The 17,513-nt window shown below is 45.8% G+C and overlaps 1 protein-coding gene across 2 annotated transcripts in view; it reads right to left on the reverse strand.

Moving 5' to 3' along the window:
• KLF9 (KLF transcription factor 9) overlaps positions 1 to 16,160 on the reverse strand; it is a 47,375-nt gene extending 31,215 nt beyond the window's left edge. For both annotated transcript variants that reach the window (XM_055578290.1, XM_055578291.1), the window contains exon 1: positions 15,640 to 16,160. In XM_055578290.1, the coding sequence (XP_055434265.1) occupies positions 15,640 to 16,144 (505 nt within the window). In that variant the 5' untranslated portion in view covers positions 16,145 to 16,160. The remainder of the gene's footprint in view (positions 1 to 15,639) is intronic.
• Positions 16,161 to 17,513: the final 1,353 nt, after the last annotated feature.

Here is a 17,513-nt window from a genome sequence, read left to right on the forward strand (position 1 = left end):
AAACATAGATACAAACATTTCCCCAGCAAGGTCAATAGTAAAAGAAGGTAGCATTCCCACTCAAGTCAAGCTCAAGGCAGGAATAGAGTCCTGCCCCAAACATCACAGTTATTCAAATGTTATTCAGGAAATGCTACTGAATGCAATTAGATAACAAATTGAGAAGTAAATTGTGGGAAGGAGGAGGCAAAGTAAGAATTACTTGCAACTGATAAAACTTCCTTTTTGGACAAATTAAAAGGCTCCTCTGTCCATGGGACTTCCCAGGCAAGAATACTGAAGTGGGTTGCTGTTTCCTTATCCAGGGTATCTTCCCAACCCAGGGATCCAGCCCACATCTCCTGCATTGGCAGGTGGATTCTTTACCACTGAGCCACCAAGAAAGCCTGAAATCAACTATACTTCAATAAAAAAATTTGAAGAAAAAAAATGCATTCATAGGTATAAATATACCAAAGAGCAACGGTTTTCTTATATGCTAACCATAGTCAGTCAGAATAAGCCTAAAATAAAGTTCAGGCCCTGCACAAAGAAAATCATAAAACTATGGTATGACAGGAATGAATAAATGGGACATTTCCCATGATCTTGGATGGTAAGACCCAATGGTGTGAGTATGGCTATTCTGTACAAATTAATCTATAAAACTAACACACACTAAAGAAAATCTTCTTGAACTTGACAAAATTATTTTAAAGTTCACTGGGAAGAATAAATACACTCAATGTGCCAAGAAAAATTTTTAATAGAACAGTAACAAATGAGCACTTGTAATACCAGTTGTTAAAATGTATGATTAAAGCTGTAATAATTAAGATACTGTAATACCAGTACAGGAAAAGACAAATCAGTGGAGCAGAGTCAAGTCTGAAAATAAACCCAAGACTATAGGGATGGGTCATTTCAAATCACTGAAGAAAAGAATACTTAATTCAATAAATGGCATAGATATTTGGTTAAAAAAAAAATTAAACCTGAATCCCTACCCTTACACATTTCATTCAAGTTCCAAATGGACTATACACATAAATGTAAAACATAAACCTCAAAGGTAAAAGAAAATACAGGTAAATATTTTTAGAATCCTGGCGTAGGGAGAGATTTTCTAAACATGAAACCAAAGGCAGTATCCTATTTGAAAGACAGTTCTGAAATACGTAAAAATGTTAAAATGTTTGCAGTTTGCAGCTCTTTGAAATCATCTACCTCTTGAACCTGGTGGAGAGTTTGCATACAACCTACTATGGGATGCACTTCCGCATGTTAGTTAATGATAGACACATATTAAGGTATCTGAAAAAAGATACATGCTTCGAACCTAAGAAAGGATGGAATGAGGAAATCATACATATAGAGGAAAGAGAATTTAAGAATTTAATATATATATATAAAAGAACCAAAACAGTGAACAGTGAACTAAAGGAAAATGCAGCATAAGCCAAAAGGTTAAATCAATGGTACAAAAAGGACACTAGCAAGTCGACATAGCCCAACTTAAAAAACTTCTTGTTAGTCGCTCAGTTGTGTCCGACTCTTCGCAAGCCCATGGACTGTAGCCTGGCAGGCTCCTCTGCCCACGGGATTTCCCAGGCAAGAATACTGGAGTGGGCAGCCATTCCCTTTCTCCAGGGGATCTTTCTGACCTAGGAATTAAAGCCAGGTCTCCTGCATTGCAGGCAGACTCTTTAACATCTGAGCCACCAGGGAACTGGGCAAGGATGCAAACAAAATAATCTAAGGAAAAAAAGAAATACTAACAACCAATTAATAAATATATGAAAATATATTCAATCTCATAAGTAATCAAAACATGCCAATCAAGAACACCAGTGAAATATACATCAGGATGGTAAAAATGTTACAAAGTACGTTCATATACCAATCATTGATGGTGGCATGAGAAAATAGGCATGGGTGAAACTTATAATTGTTCCAGGACCTTCTGGTAATATATTTGTCCAGGAATTATTTGTGGTAACAATAAGAGAGGAATACGAAAATATACAGGGATACCAGCATTGTTCATAAAAGGTAAAACTTGGTAACAACCTAAATGTCAAACAGAGACCTGGTCGAACACTTCAGTGTTCCACACAAAGGAATAATATGTGCCTGTTATAAAGGTCCTCGATGGTTCTGTACAGAAGATGTTAGCAATTCGTGGCTAAATAAAGAGAGCAGTGCATGATCTGCTGTGTATGTGTGTAAACATTTATGGAGAGGAAACATCTTGGAAGAATATACACAAAATATGAAAAATGGTCATCCAGAGGTGAGGGGATAACCTCTACTTTTTTGGGGGGTAATTTCCCCCTATGTTTTCTGATTTTTTTAAGAGTATGTACTATTTCTTTCATAATGAGAAGTCTGAAGAGTCTTACATAATGATGATGAGTATGAGTTCAAACTTTTCCATCAATGGGTCGATCAAGATTCCAGGGGCAGGGGAGGATTTACACTCTATTGAGAAATAGACTCAAGTGTCCCAAACTGAAGAAAGGTGAAGGCTTGTTCTGCTTCCTTCTCCAATTGTTGGAAAGTGAGAGACTTTCAGAATAAACTGTTTTATTCTGTTTTCTCACCCCTCCCCACCTCCTCCTCGCCTACTTTTTCCATATGTGAAAGGAAGATGGCCCCTGCAAGAAGAGACAGGACTCTCCCTTCAGACCCTGAGTGGCACAGGCAGTGATGGTAGGACTGCCCCATCCAGGCACAGGCTCCCAGGAAGCAGGGGGGGAGAGAAGGGCAATTACAGGAAGCCCGAAGCCCAGAGCCCAGGCTGGTCCCTGCGCTGACCGCAGCACCGACACCTCACTGTCCACTATCATCAACACTCATTCCCCACAGGAAAGTAATGCTAACTTGCAGGTACACAATGCGAGCGATGCTTACTGCTTTTCATTTCTATTACCCAAGTGCAGACGCACCCATACACTTACGAAGAGGTGTGCATCGTCTGGATATAGCCAATTCTACAGTTTCCTGCATAAACCATTCCAATTAGTACCAAACTCAAAAATCAAGAAATTAAGAGACTCGTGTTCACCAAAAATATTGCTACTATCTACACAGGTAGATGTCCTGAAAAATAAAAATTCTTGATAGCATTAGAAGGATAATCCTGCCTGAATGCCATCCCATCACATTAAGGTTTGCTCCTGGCCTCTCTCTGAATCCTTCTTGTGATTTGGTTTCCTTTTACATTTATTTCATTTGTTGATACAAGAGTCATGATAGAGTCTGGATGTGAGCTTTTACTTCCTGGTCCCTGTGTTTATCTGTGGAAAGCAGCCTGTCCCCAGATTTGGGGTTCTGAACTGGGAAGTGGGTGTCTGTAACATCTGTCACACATGCTTCCTCACTGGAGCTGGTGTCTAGGTGTACAGAAGCAAGTCCGCCTGTCTGAATACTGCTTGCATATCTCTAACCTCAACTGACTCATGAGAGGGCGCGTGTGCCAGGACCTCAGAAATGAAGATGACAGACTAGGGTCTTGACTCTTTAGCTGCTCAATCCAGCAAGCGATATGTTATTACGTCTTCATGTCTCCACTTCCTGGTCCCGGCTCAGCAACTCTGAAATGGCAGAGAGGTGCGGTGATTGTCCCTCGTCCACACAGCTAGCTCTAGGCCCAGATTAGTCAATTCCCATGAGTGCATTCTTCCTCACAACCCAGACTGTGGTGTGCTGCCTCTGTGCAGTTTTTGCAGGGAAAAAAACAATAATAAATAAATAATAATTACCTATCAGGAACTAAACACTGAAAAGGATATGTAAGCTTGATGGCAAAACTACGCTGAGAATGGAGATTCTTTGTATCTTTGCATTTTGAGTCATTTTTATGACCATGTAATTCAAACCTGTATCAAGTGAAGCCAACTCAGAGGGCCAGTGACTCGACCAAGGACACCCAAATCCCTTTTTCTGTTCTGAGCACAGAACAAGATTAGAGGTGAAAGAACACAGGCCTTAACTAAATGTAGAGCGCACCTCTTCTTCATTAGAATGTTTTTCTAATTCCCTTACTCCCAGGCCCTCCTTTCAAGACACACTGCCTCAGGGAGGGAGAGACAGTTAAAACAAGTAAGCTGCTGCTGAGCTTGAGGTTTCAAAATAGAGTTTTAAAAATGTAAAGCAGACGCTGAAACCCTTAAATTCTCTTAATTTTCCAAAGCTTCCTAGCAAGACCTGAGCTGCAGAGAGAGAGAGAGAAATCAGAGGGGCCGTGTTAGGGAACAGATGCAGAGGTCTCTGAGGGGGGCAGGCATTCTGGACTCTCCTATTAGAAATAGGCTGGGGCGGTCTGAGGGTAGTGGCCCGTGCAGCCTGGCCCACTGCATGCCTGGAGCCTGTCCAAGCCCCTCAAGGGAAGCCCCCTACACACATCGGGGCACCTAAGGAGTTGGGCAGCCACGCCGAGAAAAGGGTCTCCAGGGCCTGCCTGAGTTTCCACCCCTTCAAATGTCGGGTGGGGGAAGAGACTGTTCCCAAGTCTAAGTCCAAGCACTGGGGAGGACGCTAGGGAAGGACAAGGCACGGAGAGCAGGGAGACACTGCACAGAGGCCCTCCTCAGCAGAGGACACCCACATATAAGCAACGGGACCCACGCGAGGGCATGGCACCCTGAGGGAGGCCAGCAAGGCCAGAGGAGGCCACGCAATGTGGACAGCCCTCCCGTGATGCCAGAAGAGACCAGGCTCTTGCCCAGCAAAGAAATCACTCCCAAGAGAAAGAAATGCAGAAGGAAAGGGAGAGAGAACTCTGATTTTGTGAGCATGTACCCAAAAGAGAATTTAACAAAGAGTAGAGTGAGAGACTCCAAATTGCCAAAATAAAGTTTGCCCACCCAACAGCAGAAACAGTGGTGAAGGGAGGGGGCTCAAGAGAACTCAGTTCTGGTTATGAATAGTTCCCTTTTGGTGCTTCCCAGGCTCGTGACTGGGAAATTCTTACCCAGGGACATAGTTGCTTTCTGAGGGCCAGAAATCTTGGTGGAAACACAAAGAAAACCTCTCCATGTGAGCCTTTAGGTAACACTTTTTGTAGCGCCTACAGCTTCCAGTCTGGGGGCAAGTGCTACCCAGAGAGCTGGAGCCGTTGGCTCAAAAGACAATGGGTAACACCAGGAAACACAGGAGACTGCTGTCTGGTAAGTGAATGCTTCCTCCTCCTTCCTCCTCCGGCCTCCCAGGTCACGGCACTCATCGTGACCCAGAGTGACTATCAGTGATGCTGCTACAGTGCCAGATTTCCAGCTGTTTCTCTCTGGGCTCCACCTCTGTATACTGCTGGCACGAGAGTAAGGCTGTAATGACCACAGATCCTACTCATGCATGCCACATGTGCCACCATCAAATAGTTTTTCCAGCCTTAACAGAGTGACCCACTAATTCATACAGTCTGGTGTTTGTCACCAAAGACCATGAAGAAGGACAGGGTTGAGCTGTCCAGCTCTTACCAAATAGCCCCTCCTGACTCCCCCAGCCCTCCTGGGGCAGGCATTCCTGGACAGGCTTTGAAGTTTGAGAGCAAGCAGGGCATTGAGAAGAAATGACTCAGGTCAGAGGAGCAGCTGGTGGTTTCCTTCACACTGGGAACCCCTGCTTCAGTGGGTGATGCTCAGCAGACAAGCATTTTGTGGCTGGCCATGGGTGATTTGCAACACCAAAGAGGGAAAACAGCTGTTCGTCATTCTGCCTATTTTCATTAAAACAGCAATGGTACAAAACTACTGTAGAATTATGGCAGTGTAGGGGTTTAAGTCATTTTTATGTGTTTTTGTAAGTTATTTTTAAGGTCTAATTTTTGCCTCTTATGATTTATTACGGTGTTCTTATTGGGCATTACATACACTGAATAGACTTCTGAATCCCAGTGGGAACCACCATATAAACAGCTCATCTTTGTACAGACAAGGTCTCTACCTAATAGCATACAAGGTGACAAACGTTCAGGCAAACGTAATTCATTCCCCTGGGCATTAAAATAGACGACTGGAACTGAGACCAAGTGAACGGTGCTGCTGATCACACTGCTGCGGCTGCCCGTATTCCATGTGAGTCTTTGGGTTCTGGCTTCTAGAACATCCACTGAGGAGGGCCTATGGGGCTAAGCCTGACCACAAGAAATACATGTTGAGATAATCTGTCTTCTACAAAGACCACTTAGTATATGCTCTGGTAGATATCTTACAGGTTGAACTCCAGAGAGAGTTCAGAGCTCTTTCTCTTCAAAGGGGAGAAAAATATGGGGGGAAAAATGTTGTCATACTACTCAGTCTCTCATTTTGTCAAACTCTGCTTTTTGGAATAGCTGTCTGTAGTTATAAATGTGTGGACAGAGTGGAGAGTTGTTGGTGCTGCCTGTCCGGCACCTATTGCCTCTTTGGGATAATCAACAGCACACCTAGCATTTCCTTTTGGAAACCACCCGTTCCTCACCCTGAGTTTACATAATTCCAGGTAGGCAACCCCACACCCCAGCCCAGAGGCTGGATGTGCCCCAGCTGTGCCACAGTGACTAAGTCCAGGGACAGGCACAAAGTTCTAACTTGGTTTTGCAGCTTGAAGCCGGGGTCTTTTGCTGGAATCATTAGGAGAGGGGAACTGTCTTGCCACTGGGCTTGCTGAATTGGCAGGAAGGGAGACTGAACTGCTGGCAGCCATCTTACCACCATTCAGAGACAGCTTACCCGTAAGCAAAGCCAAGGCAGAGGAGAGCAAGGCTGGGCCAGGGAGAGCGGCAGATGCTGACCACCTGTATCCAGGGATGCTGACATTAGCGCTACCCGCAAAGGAGTTGGTAATGGCAGCCAATAAAGTTCTCACTTTTACTAAGCCAGTCCAAGTTTGGGTTCTTTCCCTTCCAACCAAGAGGCTTGATTAAATCAGCTGTGGGCCCAGAATTGGGGTCTTTTTCAATTGGAAGGATGCAGGTTCTGGATACTATTGGAAAACACAGGATACGTTTGGCCAGCTCCATGATTTCTGAAGGTATCCCTCACCAAGCTTTATAAAAACCAACCACAAGCCAGAGCTAGAACCCAAGAGTAGAGACAATGGTGCTTTGCAGCCAAATCCAAGAGAGCCACGCAAAACACGGGGTTTCTTCCCACTGGCAAAAACCTAAGGGGTCCTCGCCAACAACCATCATGGCACAACTCCAAACACCTAGAAACCGTCAAGGAAAAGTTAAGAGTAACCTTGGACCAAGTTTATTAACTCCAGTTTCCTCCTATAATATGACAAAAGTGTTAGTCGCTCAGTTGTGTCCAACTCTTTGTGACACCATGGACTGTAGCCTACTAGGCTCCTCTGTCCATGGAATTCTCCAGGCAAGAATGCTGGAGTGGGTACCACCCTATCTCACAGGACTTCTGGGAGTAGAAATGTGACAGTGTGTGTAAACCATTTGGCTTGGAACTTGGCGTGTAATATATGCTGGATGTTATCATTATTACTATTAATAAAATTACTAATACTAATAATTTACAATTATTACTATCATTATTATTATTATTCACAACATTCACAGTGCCTGCTATTAACATCTAGCACAGTTCTTTGCATGTAAGAGTACTCAATAGTAAGTATTATTTAAATGAATAAGCTGCTGGATTAATGTGGAACTGTAAACAAAAATTCTGGGAACTATAAAGACTTCTGGGCAACACATGTGAATTATTTTTAAGTGTAATACTTCCTAAATGGAGACTGTCCTAAGTGCATTAAATACCTCAAATGAATTAAGTCTTACAGAAACTCCTTCAGTATGTAATTACTGAACTCCATTTTACAGATGGGAAAACTGAGGCTCAGAGAGAGAAAGTGGCAGAGGCACGATTCAAACACAGGTGTGTGAGGGACCCCCAAAGCCCATGTTCTACTAGCTCTACCTACTGCCTTTTTGCTGAAGGTAAAGACCTCTTTGGCGACCCCTCATGTTCAAGTTCCTAAGGGTGGGCTGGTTTCCTCTTCACAGGCCTTACTCTGCTTTTCTGACTGCCACTGTCCCATCAAAGCTGGCTCCATGGAAGGGAGAGAGGGTGAAACCTTGCCCCATCCCCGTCTCTTTGAAAAGAGAGGATCTAAAGGACTCCTTCCAGTTCTGAAATATCTGTAGTTCTCAAGCAGAATGTCTGGGCTTCTATTGCCTACCTCACTGGTCCCCACTTTGGTTGAAGTCAGGTCCTCTGGGAGGGACTCACTTCCAAAACAGCGGAGACTCGCCTTGGAAAAATGTTTATACTTCGTTTAATACAAAATACTGCTGCCTGCTTTTCAAATCCTTGTCATTAATTTTGTATGGCTTAAGCGCCCATCTCTTTAATCTATTAAAATAGAGTCCTCAATTTAAAAAAAACAAGAGGGGGACTCAGTCAGGGATGAATTCCATTCTGCTGTTTGAATTTTCGATCAAGTTCAGTTAAAAAAAAAAAAAAATTCAAATGCCTAGTGGTCCTGGATTTAGGATGGTGAACTTACTAGTTTCTGCAGGTCCAGAACCTCTAGATTTCAGATCCAGATGTTCAGTTCTCACCTCCAAACTCCAAAGGCTGATATTACAAGGGAAGCCTGAAGGTGTACCATCATAAACACGGGTTTAAAGCACAAACGGAAAGGATGCCATGGAAGATCCCACGCATAAAAAATGGATGCATCTCACTCCCTTAGTGGGAAAGGCATTCTCAAAGAATGATAATGTTAGTTCTATTATTTGCTGAGGGTACTGCTAGAGGCTGGGATAAGACAAATGTTTACTCTTGGCCTTAATGCACCAAAAAGGTATTAAAGTTTCAGAAGGACTCCAGGAAGGGAGGAGTAGGAAATCTCACAGGCGCTGCTGGCCTTGGGCTGTTTCAGAGTGCTGCTCCCATAATAAAAGGGGAGAGGTCCCAAGGGCTGACTCCACCTCTGCCCTTTCACTCCATTGTTAATCTGGTTAATGCAAAGCAGTTCTTTAAATCCAGGGTTTTTTTGTGTTTCGGTTGCTTTTTTTTTTTTTTTTTTTTTAATTTACCAGATTTAAGCAGATTGAAATCTTCAGGAGACCTTGGGGGAAAGGAATTCAAGTCTAAGAACTGCCAAGAATTCAGTGAAGGAAGATCTCCTTTTGGCTAAACTCTGGCTTGGAGAACTTCACCTTTGGAGGGCCTGGTGCCCTCACTGTGTTGCTGAGCAAGCTGAGACTTCAGGAACCTGCTAAGGCAGACAGCCAGCCTTTGAACCTTGGTGCTATTTTTCCAAACCCTTCATAGCCCCCCAGTGCTTCTACGGAACGATCTCCGTCTATCTGAAAGGGTAAAAAGGGTTCACTTTTTTACAGACAAAATGATGGATGCGATGCCCTCTCAAGGTCACTTCCAACCTCCAAATTCTATTATTTTGATGCTAACAACTGCCACCAAGCACTCTGAGTTGGGCTTAGGCCCGTTACTAAGTTCCCAACAAAAAGTAGGGCGGAGCAAGACACAGGACTGCTCAAAGACCACTGCAGAGGATCCCATTTCTTTCCCTTTTTAACCATCTGTGAGGTTTTTTCCTTCCTTTTGCCCCTCCTTTTTGCGTCTGTTGCATGGAAACAGAAAGTGCCTTTGTACCAATTACTAGGCACTAATTTACGTTCTTCAGTGGGCTCTGGGCTTGCTGGAGAAACATTAGGAAAAGGTAGGAGGGTCGGATGTGGGGGAGGATTCGAGCAGCAGAGGCCTGGAATGCGGCAAGCTTTTTCTCCAAGCCTGAGAGCAGCCAAGGGGAGGAAAGGAAAAAAAAAAGGAAAAAATTTTTGGTAGTCAAGACTAACAAAAATGACAAAGCTAGCTTTAAAAAAAAGGAAAAAGAATCAAGAATGCTCATGATCATAAGGCATGCAGAAATTAAAATGATTGTCAAGAAACCCGACTTTAACCAGGGTACAACGTCAGGTTGTTTTAGGGGCTCCTGAATGATTGAATACTGGGAAATCACCCGCCCACTTTTTTTCTCAATGAGCTTATTAAGGAAGACCATTGTCAGCCACTTTCCCAATATGTCATATGATGTTTCTCCCTGGGAAGTTCAATCTGGGAATTTCCCACAGACGTTGCAGAATGACTAGTTCTTGGGATAAACATCAACAGTTGGGCCAGGAATGTAAATCTGACCCTTATGTTCAGAGTCCCAAGAACTCATTTTCCTCAGGTTACATCTTTGCTGAAGGTAATAAGGTGTTACCATCAAAACAGAGCGAAATGTACTCTGGTACCTCCCTCGCTGACCGAGGCCCCACGTGCATCCCCTCTCCTCACGACTCTCAGAAGATTTGAGAGGACAATCACAGGAGACAATGGTTTTATTCTGTAATGCTACTCCTCTTGTATTTTTGATTGTAATACAGTAATCCTGCCAGCAACAGCAGCTCTTCTAAGGCAACTCCCCTCTGTCTTGCTAGGTCAGCCATATGGAGGGTGATGAAGGATGGGCAGGGGGCGGAGGGCAGTGAGGAAGAAGCAACTGGTCCTTCCTCTCTCGGGGACCAGGAATAAAGAGCTCTCAGGTCCCCTCACAGGTTTCAGCCCCCGGGGTGAGATTCCAGCAGTGAGCTGGGACTCAAGCAGCTGTGGGCCATCTTCCCTTGGAATCAGGGGAAACTCAGAAGCAAACCCAACAGGCCATCCTTGCAGTCCTTAGAATCCTATCATCTTCCACAGCTAGAGCCCATTTGCAGTTCTTTGCTCTCATTTTTTCCTGACAGGATACATGAGCTTGTGCCTAGACAGTCTCATTGAGGGTGGAGATGGGGCTAAAACTGCCCCCATAGGGCAAAAATTGGATCTTAGGCAGGTGGAAAGTCTTAGCTCTTCCAATGTTTGTGGCCTTCAAAAGGGGCACAGTACATAAACAGCTCTATAGTATATCTGTGGTATCAAAACGTCATGGGGGAAGGCAGTTATGGGGGGAAAAAGGGCTAATCTTAGGGGAGAAAAAGTGGGAATAAAGGGTATGGAAGCAATTATCTATGCAGATCTCACTCAGATTTAAGTGTATATTTACACTGACATATATTAAGTACGAATCTGCCTGCAATGCAGGAGATTAGGTTTGATTCCTGGGTCAGGAAGATCCCCTGGAGAACGAAATGGCAGCCAACTCCAGTATTCTTGCTTGGAGAATCCCATGGACAGAGGAGCCTGGCAGGATACAGTCCATGGGGGTCACAAGAGTCAGACATGACTTAGCAACTAAGCCACCACCATATTAAGTATATTTACACTTAATGAAGCATGTCAGGCTATGAAATACTATTCTACATCACTTTGGGGAGCCTTATGAACAGAAGAACAGGGGAGAGAGAATGTTTCCTTAAGAATCAAGGCACAAGGCCTCCCTTCTACTAGACAAGAATAAGTGGAAAAGACTGAGCAGGGGTTACTTTATGGACTGCCTAGAGGCCACTTCAAGACCCTGCCCTGTCCCCGAACCCCTGCCGTCTGGGTGACAGAATTGGGTCCATCTCATACCGCTGATGGTACTAGAGTCTCCTGAACCAAAAATTTGATTCCAAAGCTTTTTGGAGCAATTAAGGAAGAAGAGTTCATGAGGCACAGAGCAGGCCTGACTCATTTTATATGACCAAAATTTTAAAACTTTTGGTCTTAGGGAAGGAAATAGACCTGAGTGAAAGCTAGCCAGTGTGGACATTCCTAGAGAGGCCAAAAAATTTCCCCCATAGGGCAAAAATTGGATCTTAAAATGTAAAAGAAGTCTTAGCTATTATTTCCTGTTTGGATGATAACTTCCATGATGGGAACTCCCCAGGTCCCCTCCACCACATATTCTAAGTAGCCCAGGGAAATGTTCAAACAGGATAAAGAGAAACAGAAGCAGCCACCGTTGAGCCCTGTGCAACTCTTATCTCTCCTTGTTTTTCATGAACGTCCCTTCTGCCCTATTGAAAAAAATATTTTTCTACAGAGGTGGGGTGTGATAATTGGGATTTAGGGCTTTCTGGTTTTCAGAATCCTGTAACCAGTGCCCTTAGCCTCAACCCATCGTCACCACTTGGGGACAGTTGATTTAAGTCCCTCCAAAAAGATAGTGAAATTGCACCTGGCATGGAATAGGCTTAGGGTGTCTATCCTTGGGATGTCAACCCTAGGATGACTCTGTATCAGCTGCTTCTGATGACTTCTGAGCTGGAATTTGGATGTAGTTGTTTACTTCTCCAAAAGCTACTCCCATGTGTGTGGGTGTGTGTGTGTACAGGGTGACCACAAAGTCAGGGAACTTGGGATAATCTTTTTGTTTGTGTGCTTGTACAGAGATTGAGGGCACGTGGGAGAGTCTTGGGAAATCAGTGGGTTTGGGTGGGGGCTTGTGGAGGCCCAATTTGGGGTGTATGCTCCAAGGTGGGGGGGAGCGTGTTGGTGTGGATGTGGGTGTGCCAAGATAAAAGTTGGTTGCATTTTCAAATAATAAGCTCAATATGTTTTCAGGCAAAGTACGTACACCAGTGGGTCTAATGCTTACTCAAAACAATAATACTCTCCAAAGAGTCTGGAGATAGAAAAGCTCATATTTGTTTTACTTGTTTTCAGATTAACATGGATTCACTGCTTAAACTTTAGAGGTATATCAGATGAGAAGATATCTGATCTAGAGGGTACAGAAAAACAAACTGAACGTAGTATTAGAAAACATAAAGTACAGTACTACTTAAAAGTAAGTTTCTCCTATGTTTGCTGATTTTAAGCTCTGCCTATCACACACAAACTATTATCTTTACACAAAACCTTAAGTTCAGAGAAAGTACCCTATCTTGTGGATTAAGAAACTGAGGCTCAAACAGAGAAGAGACTGCAAACTTAAATGCCAACAGAGACCATGTAAATGATTAAAATAAAGGACATCCCCCTTACAAAGAATGGTCAGTTCAAGCCAATTGCTGCTGGGCAGGAATTCAGGCCCCATATTGCCAGATTGTTCGATTTTTTCAGAGAAGCCAGAAATCTGGATTTGTGTGGAAATCCTTATTTTTCCACGTTAGTAAAGAAATGTTTATAAACCCTGCACTGACCAAACCAAAAAATTTGCAAAAAGCAAATTCAGTAGCAGACCTCTAGTTTACAAACTCTGAATTTAAGGAACTAGGTTAAGGTCTCACAACTCAGAAACAGTAAGACAAATCAGAATGCAGCTCAGTCCACCTCAAAAGGATCTTCTCTCTTAGGCTACTCTAGAAGGAATTGCACTGAACTAAACCACAATTTTGCTTAAGTGGCTCAGCTTTTAAAGCCACTGGTTCTATACAAGTGGCGGTTGTACGGGGCTCAGGGGGAGGAGAGCCAGCAGCAGGAGGGGCTCTGGTTGGGCCACACAGACCAGGGGGGTGTGGCTGGAATTTTAGTTTTTAAAGTCTCCACAAAATACAGACACTCCAATTGCTATTTCTTAGCCATCTTCTGGGTTTAATACCAGCCAATAGTTTAAAAAATCAAGAAGCTGCTGCTGCTACTGCTGCTAAGTCGCTTCAGTCGTGTCCGACTCCGTGCGACCCCATAGACGGAAGCCCACCAGGCTCCCCTGTCCCCAGGCAAGAACACTGTACCCCACACCAAAAATAATCTAACTGGAGGCTGAATCAGAAACTTCTAAATGCATGAGACCTCCTACAAGTCTTTTATTTAGAGTAGCCTTTGCACAGGAGAAAGAGTATCTTCTCCAGCAGGAGTACACTTCTGACGGTCTTTACAGAGGCAGTGGTTTTTGTCTGACCATGTCCTAGTATTATCACAGAGCCCCCAAACTTAAATAAGACAACTGCGACTACCATATCACTAGTTTCAAAAGACTGACTGTAACATTTAAAATGGGATTAATATTTCACTTCGTTTTCCACTCTAGGGTGTAAAAGGTTCTTCTGAGCTGACCTGCCTCATGGAGTATTAAAGAGCAGCACGCATGCACGCACGCATAGGCAGCCATTTCTGTAAATGCCTGAGAAAAATCACTCAACTGAATGGTCCAGAATGCCTTTCTGAGTTGGGCAGACTCAGGGAGCTCACAAAGAAGCTCTGCAGGCCTCCTCAACTGCACGACTGGGCAGCTCCCTGAAGGAGAAAGTGCCTTTGCTCAAGGTGGCAGAGAGTGTCCCTGTGAGCTGAACTCCGGGAACATGGCTGACACAGCCAGGCCCGCCCAACAGCTGTTGGTGAGTAACACCCTCTGGTTAGTATACCCCTACTTCACCCCCGGAGCCATGCTAAAGGTCACATCCCCCAAATCAGGCACAAGATACAAACTGTAAAATGTGCTATTTTTTGGCAACCTAGACAACAACCCCAAAGAGAACCTGATTTTACATTAACAGTGGAGGAAATTCAGCTTTACTCCTGTGCCAGCAGCCACCTCTACAAGAAGCACTTTCCAAAGGAAACAAAATATGAGATGCAATAACGTAGCCTTTTTAAAAAAGCAAAACCAAATCACACCAACCAATGATCATTTTGAAACCACAGGCCCAGGGCCTCATCTTAAAAGCACTAACAATTACACCAAAAACCGGCAATACTTTCCAAGGAACTCTGACAACCTCCTCTTAAACATAGGTGTCATAGGACAGATGGAAAAGGAGTTTCACAAGAGGACTAGGCACAGTGCTTCCTTATCCGAAGAGCAGTGATAAAGGACCCTGACACTAAACATGGTGAGAGGGCATGGTCAAGCATGAAAGCTTCCCAACTTTTTCTGAATATGTTAAACAGAACCAACAGTATTGACTGACCGACGTTCCTGTAAGTCTCCAAAGCCTATTTTATACTGCACAAGTCTTACCAGCCACATGCATCAGTGATCAGACCTGCCTTTTGCTCTCCCTGGGAGACCCCCTTCCACGGGGTCTCTAAAACACCCCAACCTTCATTATCAGCCTTGACCTCTGGCAAGGACCACACCTCCTTGCTAAGTGCTCTATTCAGGGTGGAGGGTGCTAAATTACGTGGGAAAAAATCCGCTCTGAAATCTTATTAAAAAGGCTAACTAGTCGTAAAGTTAACCAGCCATCACTTGATCAAACTCCTCTGCTGCCTGAAGCAGTGTTATTTTAAACCTCTCTGAGGACTCTTGGCCATATTTAAAACCACCTTGGCAAGCCCTGAAAAGTAGCAAGCATACAGCTAACCGAGCCCTTAGTCATCCCTAAAAGGTTCCATGTAAAGTGCGCCGTTTCTCCCCAGGTTTCGGCCACTTCGCTGCAATCCCACAAGAGAATAAAATAAAAGATACACCATTTGACTGTCCCCCTCAAGCCCCCGCCAGCGTCTGCCCAGGTTGGGTGGCCCCATAGTCGCCCGGTGCGGGAGTCCTGGGTGGGGGGCGGGGCGGGACAGGGGAGGGGCCGCACCACTCCCCATGAAGCCACACACAGGGGCTGGCACTCAGCACTCGCTCTGTCCCCCAAGTTAAGGCTCTCCATGGCTTCTAGAGGCTGGGGACGATTAAAGAGAGTGAGCTCTCCGTCTCTACCAGGTTCAATCATTTTAAAGAATCATCCAAAATTTTGCACCCTTTCGGCCGCATATGGAATCCTCAACGCCCAGGAAGACTGCCTGGCCAAAGGTTAACTAACCCCAGAGTTGGGTTGGAGAGGGAGACGCCGCTAACCTGTATGCACTCTGTAATGGGCTTTGAGATGGGAGGATTTTCCATAGACTTTCCCACAGCCACTGTAGGGGCACTTGTGCCTCTTTTCGGAGGCGTGTTTCCCCTTCGCAGCCACTCCAGGGTGGAGGAGGGAGAGCGGGCTGGGCGCGCTGCCAGGATCCTGTCTCTCCTCCGGGCTGTGGGAAGGACTCGACCCAGATTCGGTGGTCACGTCGCTGTCGGATCCCATATCCTCATCCGGACTCTCCAGGCTGTCGCTGCACACCGAGGGGGTCTGGATGGGTCGGTACTTGTTCAGGTCCAACAAGCTCTTGGCGATGGTGACCAGCGTGCAGTAATCCTTCCAGGTATCCCCCGGGTCACCATGTTCCTTGGTCACCTCGCGCTCAGGTAGTCGCAGCCGCTCGGCGTCCGGAGCGCCCCCATGCTCCGGCACCGCAGCGCGGTTCGAAATGGAAACCAGACACTGGGCAGCCACGAAGTCCATGTAGGCGGCCGCGGACATGGTGCGGGCGACAGCAGCCCCGGCGGCGCGGCCAAACTTGGCGGTGGCTGCGGAGGTTCGGTTCGCCGTGCCCTGGCCTCGGACTACGAGCGCTGCGCCGCGCGGTGGCCAAGGGGGCGGGGGCGCGGGGCGCTTCCGACTCGCAGAGCGCGAGGCGACCTCAGCCCCTCATCTTTACGTAACCGGCAGCGCCTCCGCACGCAGCATCCACGGCCCCGGGCTCCGCCGCGCTGCCGCCTCTCGCCGCCGCCGATGCCCAGAGCCGGGCGCGATCCCCACCGACGGGCGCGCCCGCCACTCCGAGCTCGCTCCCTTGGAAAGATGCCACACGTGGCGGTCGCAAGTTTATTCGACCGAAAACGCCCCCGAGGCGCTGAGAGAGGAAACTGCAAGAGAGGTACACGCCCTCGGCCGCCTCTCCGTCGAGCCAAAGCCCCAAGACATTCACCCAACCACCTGGACGCGGGTGGCAAGCGCCGGACGAAGCGCCAGGTCTAAGAGACACTTTTCCCCCAGTCCACTGACAGCTTCTGAGCCCCTGCTCTTGCCGGTCCGCACCGTGCCGGCATTCTCTCGCACAGTAACAATTTCGCAGAATCCCATCACGTCACAATCCGAACCCCCTCCAATTGGCCAGTGGGGAGGGTGATTCAACTCTGTTTACTTTCTCCCGCTGCCAGTCAGAACGGCCTTTCGGTGGAGAGGTGCGTCTAGAACTGAGGCGCGCGGCCAATCCGACCGTTCCGTTTCGATGCCTCGTGCTACCCCTACAGCCTCGAACGCTGACATTTAAAAGGGTAACAGCCGGGAGGCTGGAAAGGAGCAGCCGGACGTCTTTGGGAGTGCCCCTCAATCCCTTAGCCGGTCCAGGCCTCCTGGCTCACGTTCCAGCTGGCGGAGTTGTAGGATACACCTTCCCTACTCAGCTGCGTTCTTTCTTATGACAAAAAGATAACGTCCGTTTCGATTTTCCAGCTCGCAAACAGTTAAGTGACTTCCTGCAAACGCTACAGTCCCAGCAACCAGTCTTCCAATCAAAAGTAAGTTGGTTGATGTCACTGACATTGGCTTAGCCAATCAGAAGGGCGTTCCGAAGACAAGCGCTCCACACTTGTAAACGGGAAGAGCTGTAGTGAAACTGAATATATCCTTGTACTTTGTGTTGCTGATAGTAAAATGGAGATATGTATGGGAGGGCAGGGGTGATGAATAAATGCAAAGTGAGTCTATAAATAAAGAAAACAACTAAATATTATCAGGCCAAGTTGCCCAAGAATAAACACAAATGAGAAAGCATCAATTCGTTTTTTTCCGTTTTGGGAAGCAGCATACTTTTAGGTAGATTTTTAATAATTCTTCCACCCAATGC

Source organism: Bubalus kerabau, chromosome 4 (genome assembly GCF_029407905.1).
Source record: "Bubalus kerabau isolate K-KA32 ecotype Philippines breed swamp buffalo chromosome 4, PCC_UOA_SB_1v2, whole genome shotgun sequence".
NCBI classification, from domain to species: Eukaryota; Metazoa; Chordata; class Mammalia; order Artiodactyla; family Bovidae; genus Bubalus; species Bubalus kerabau.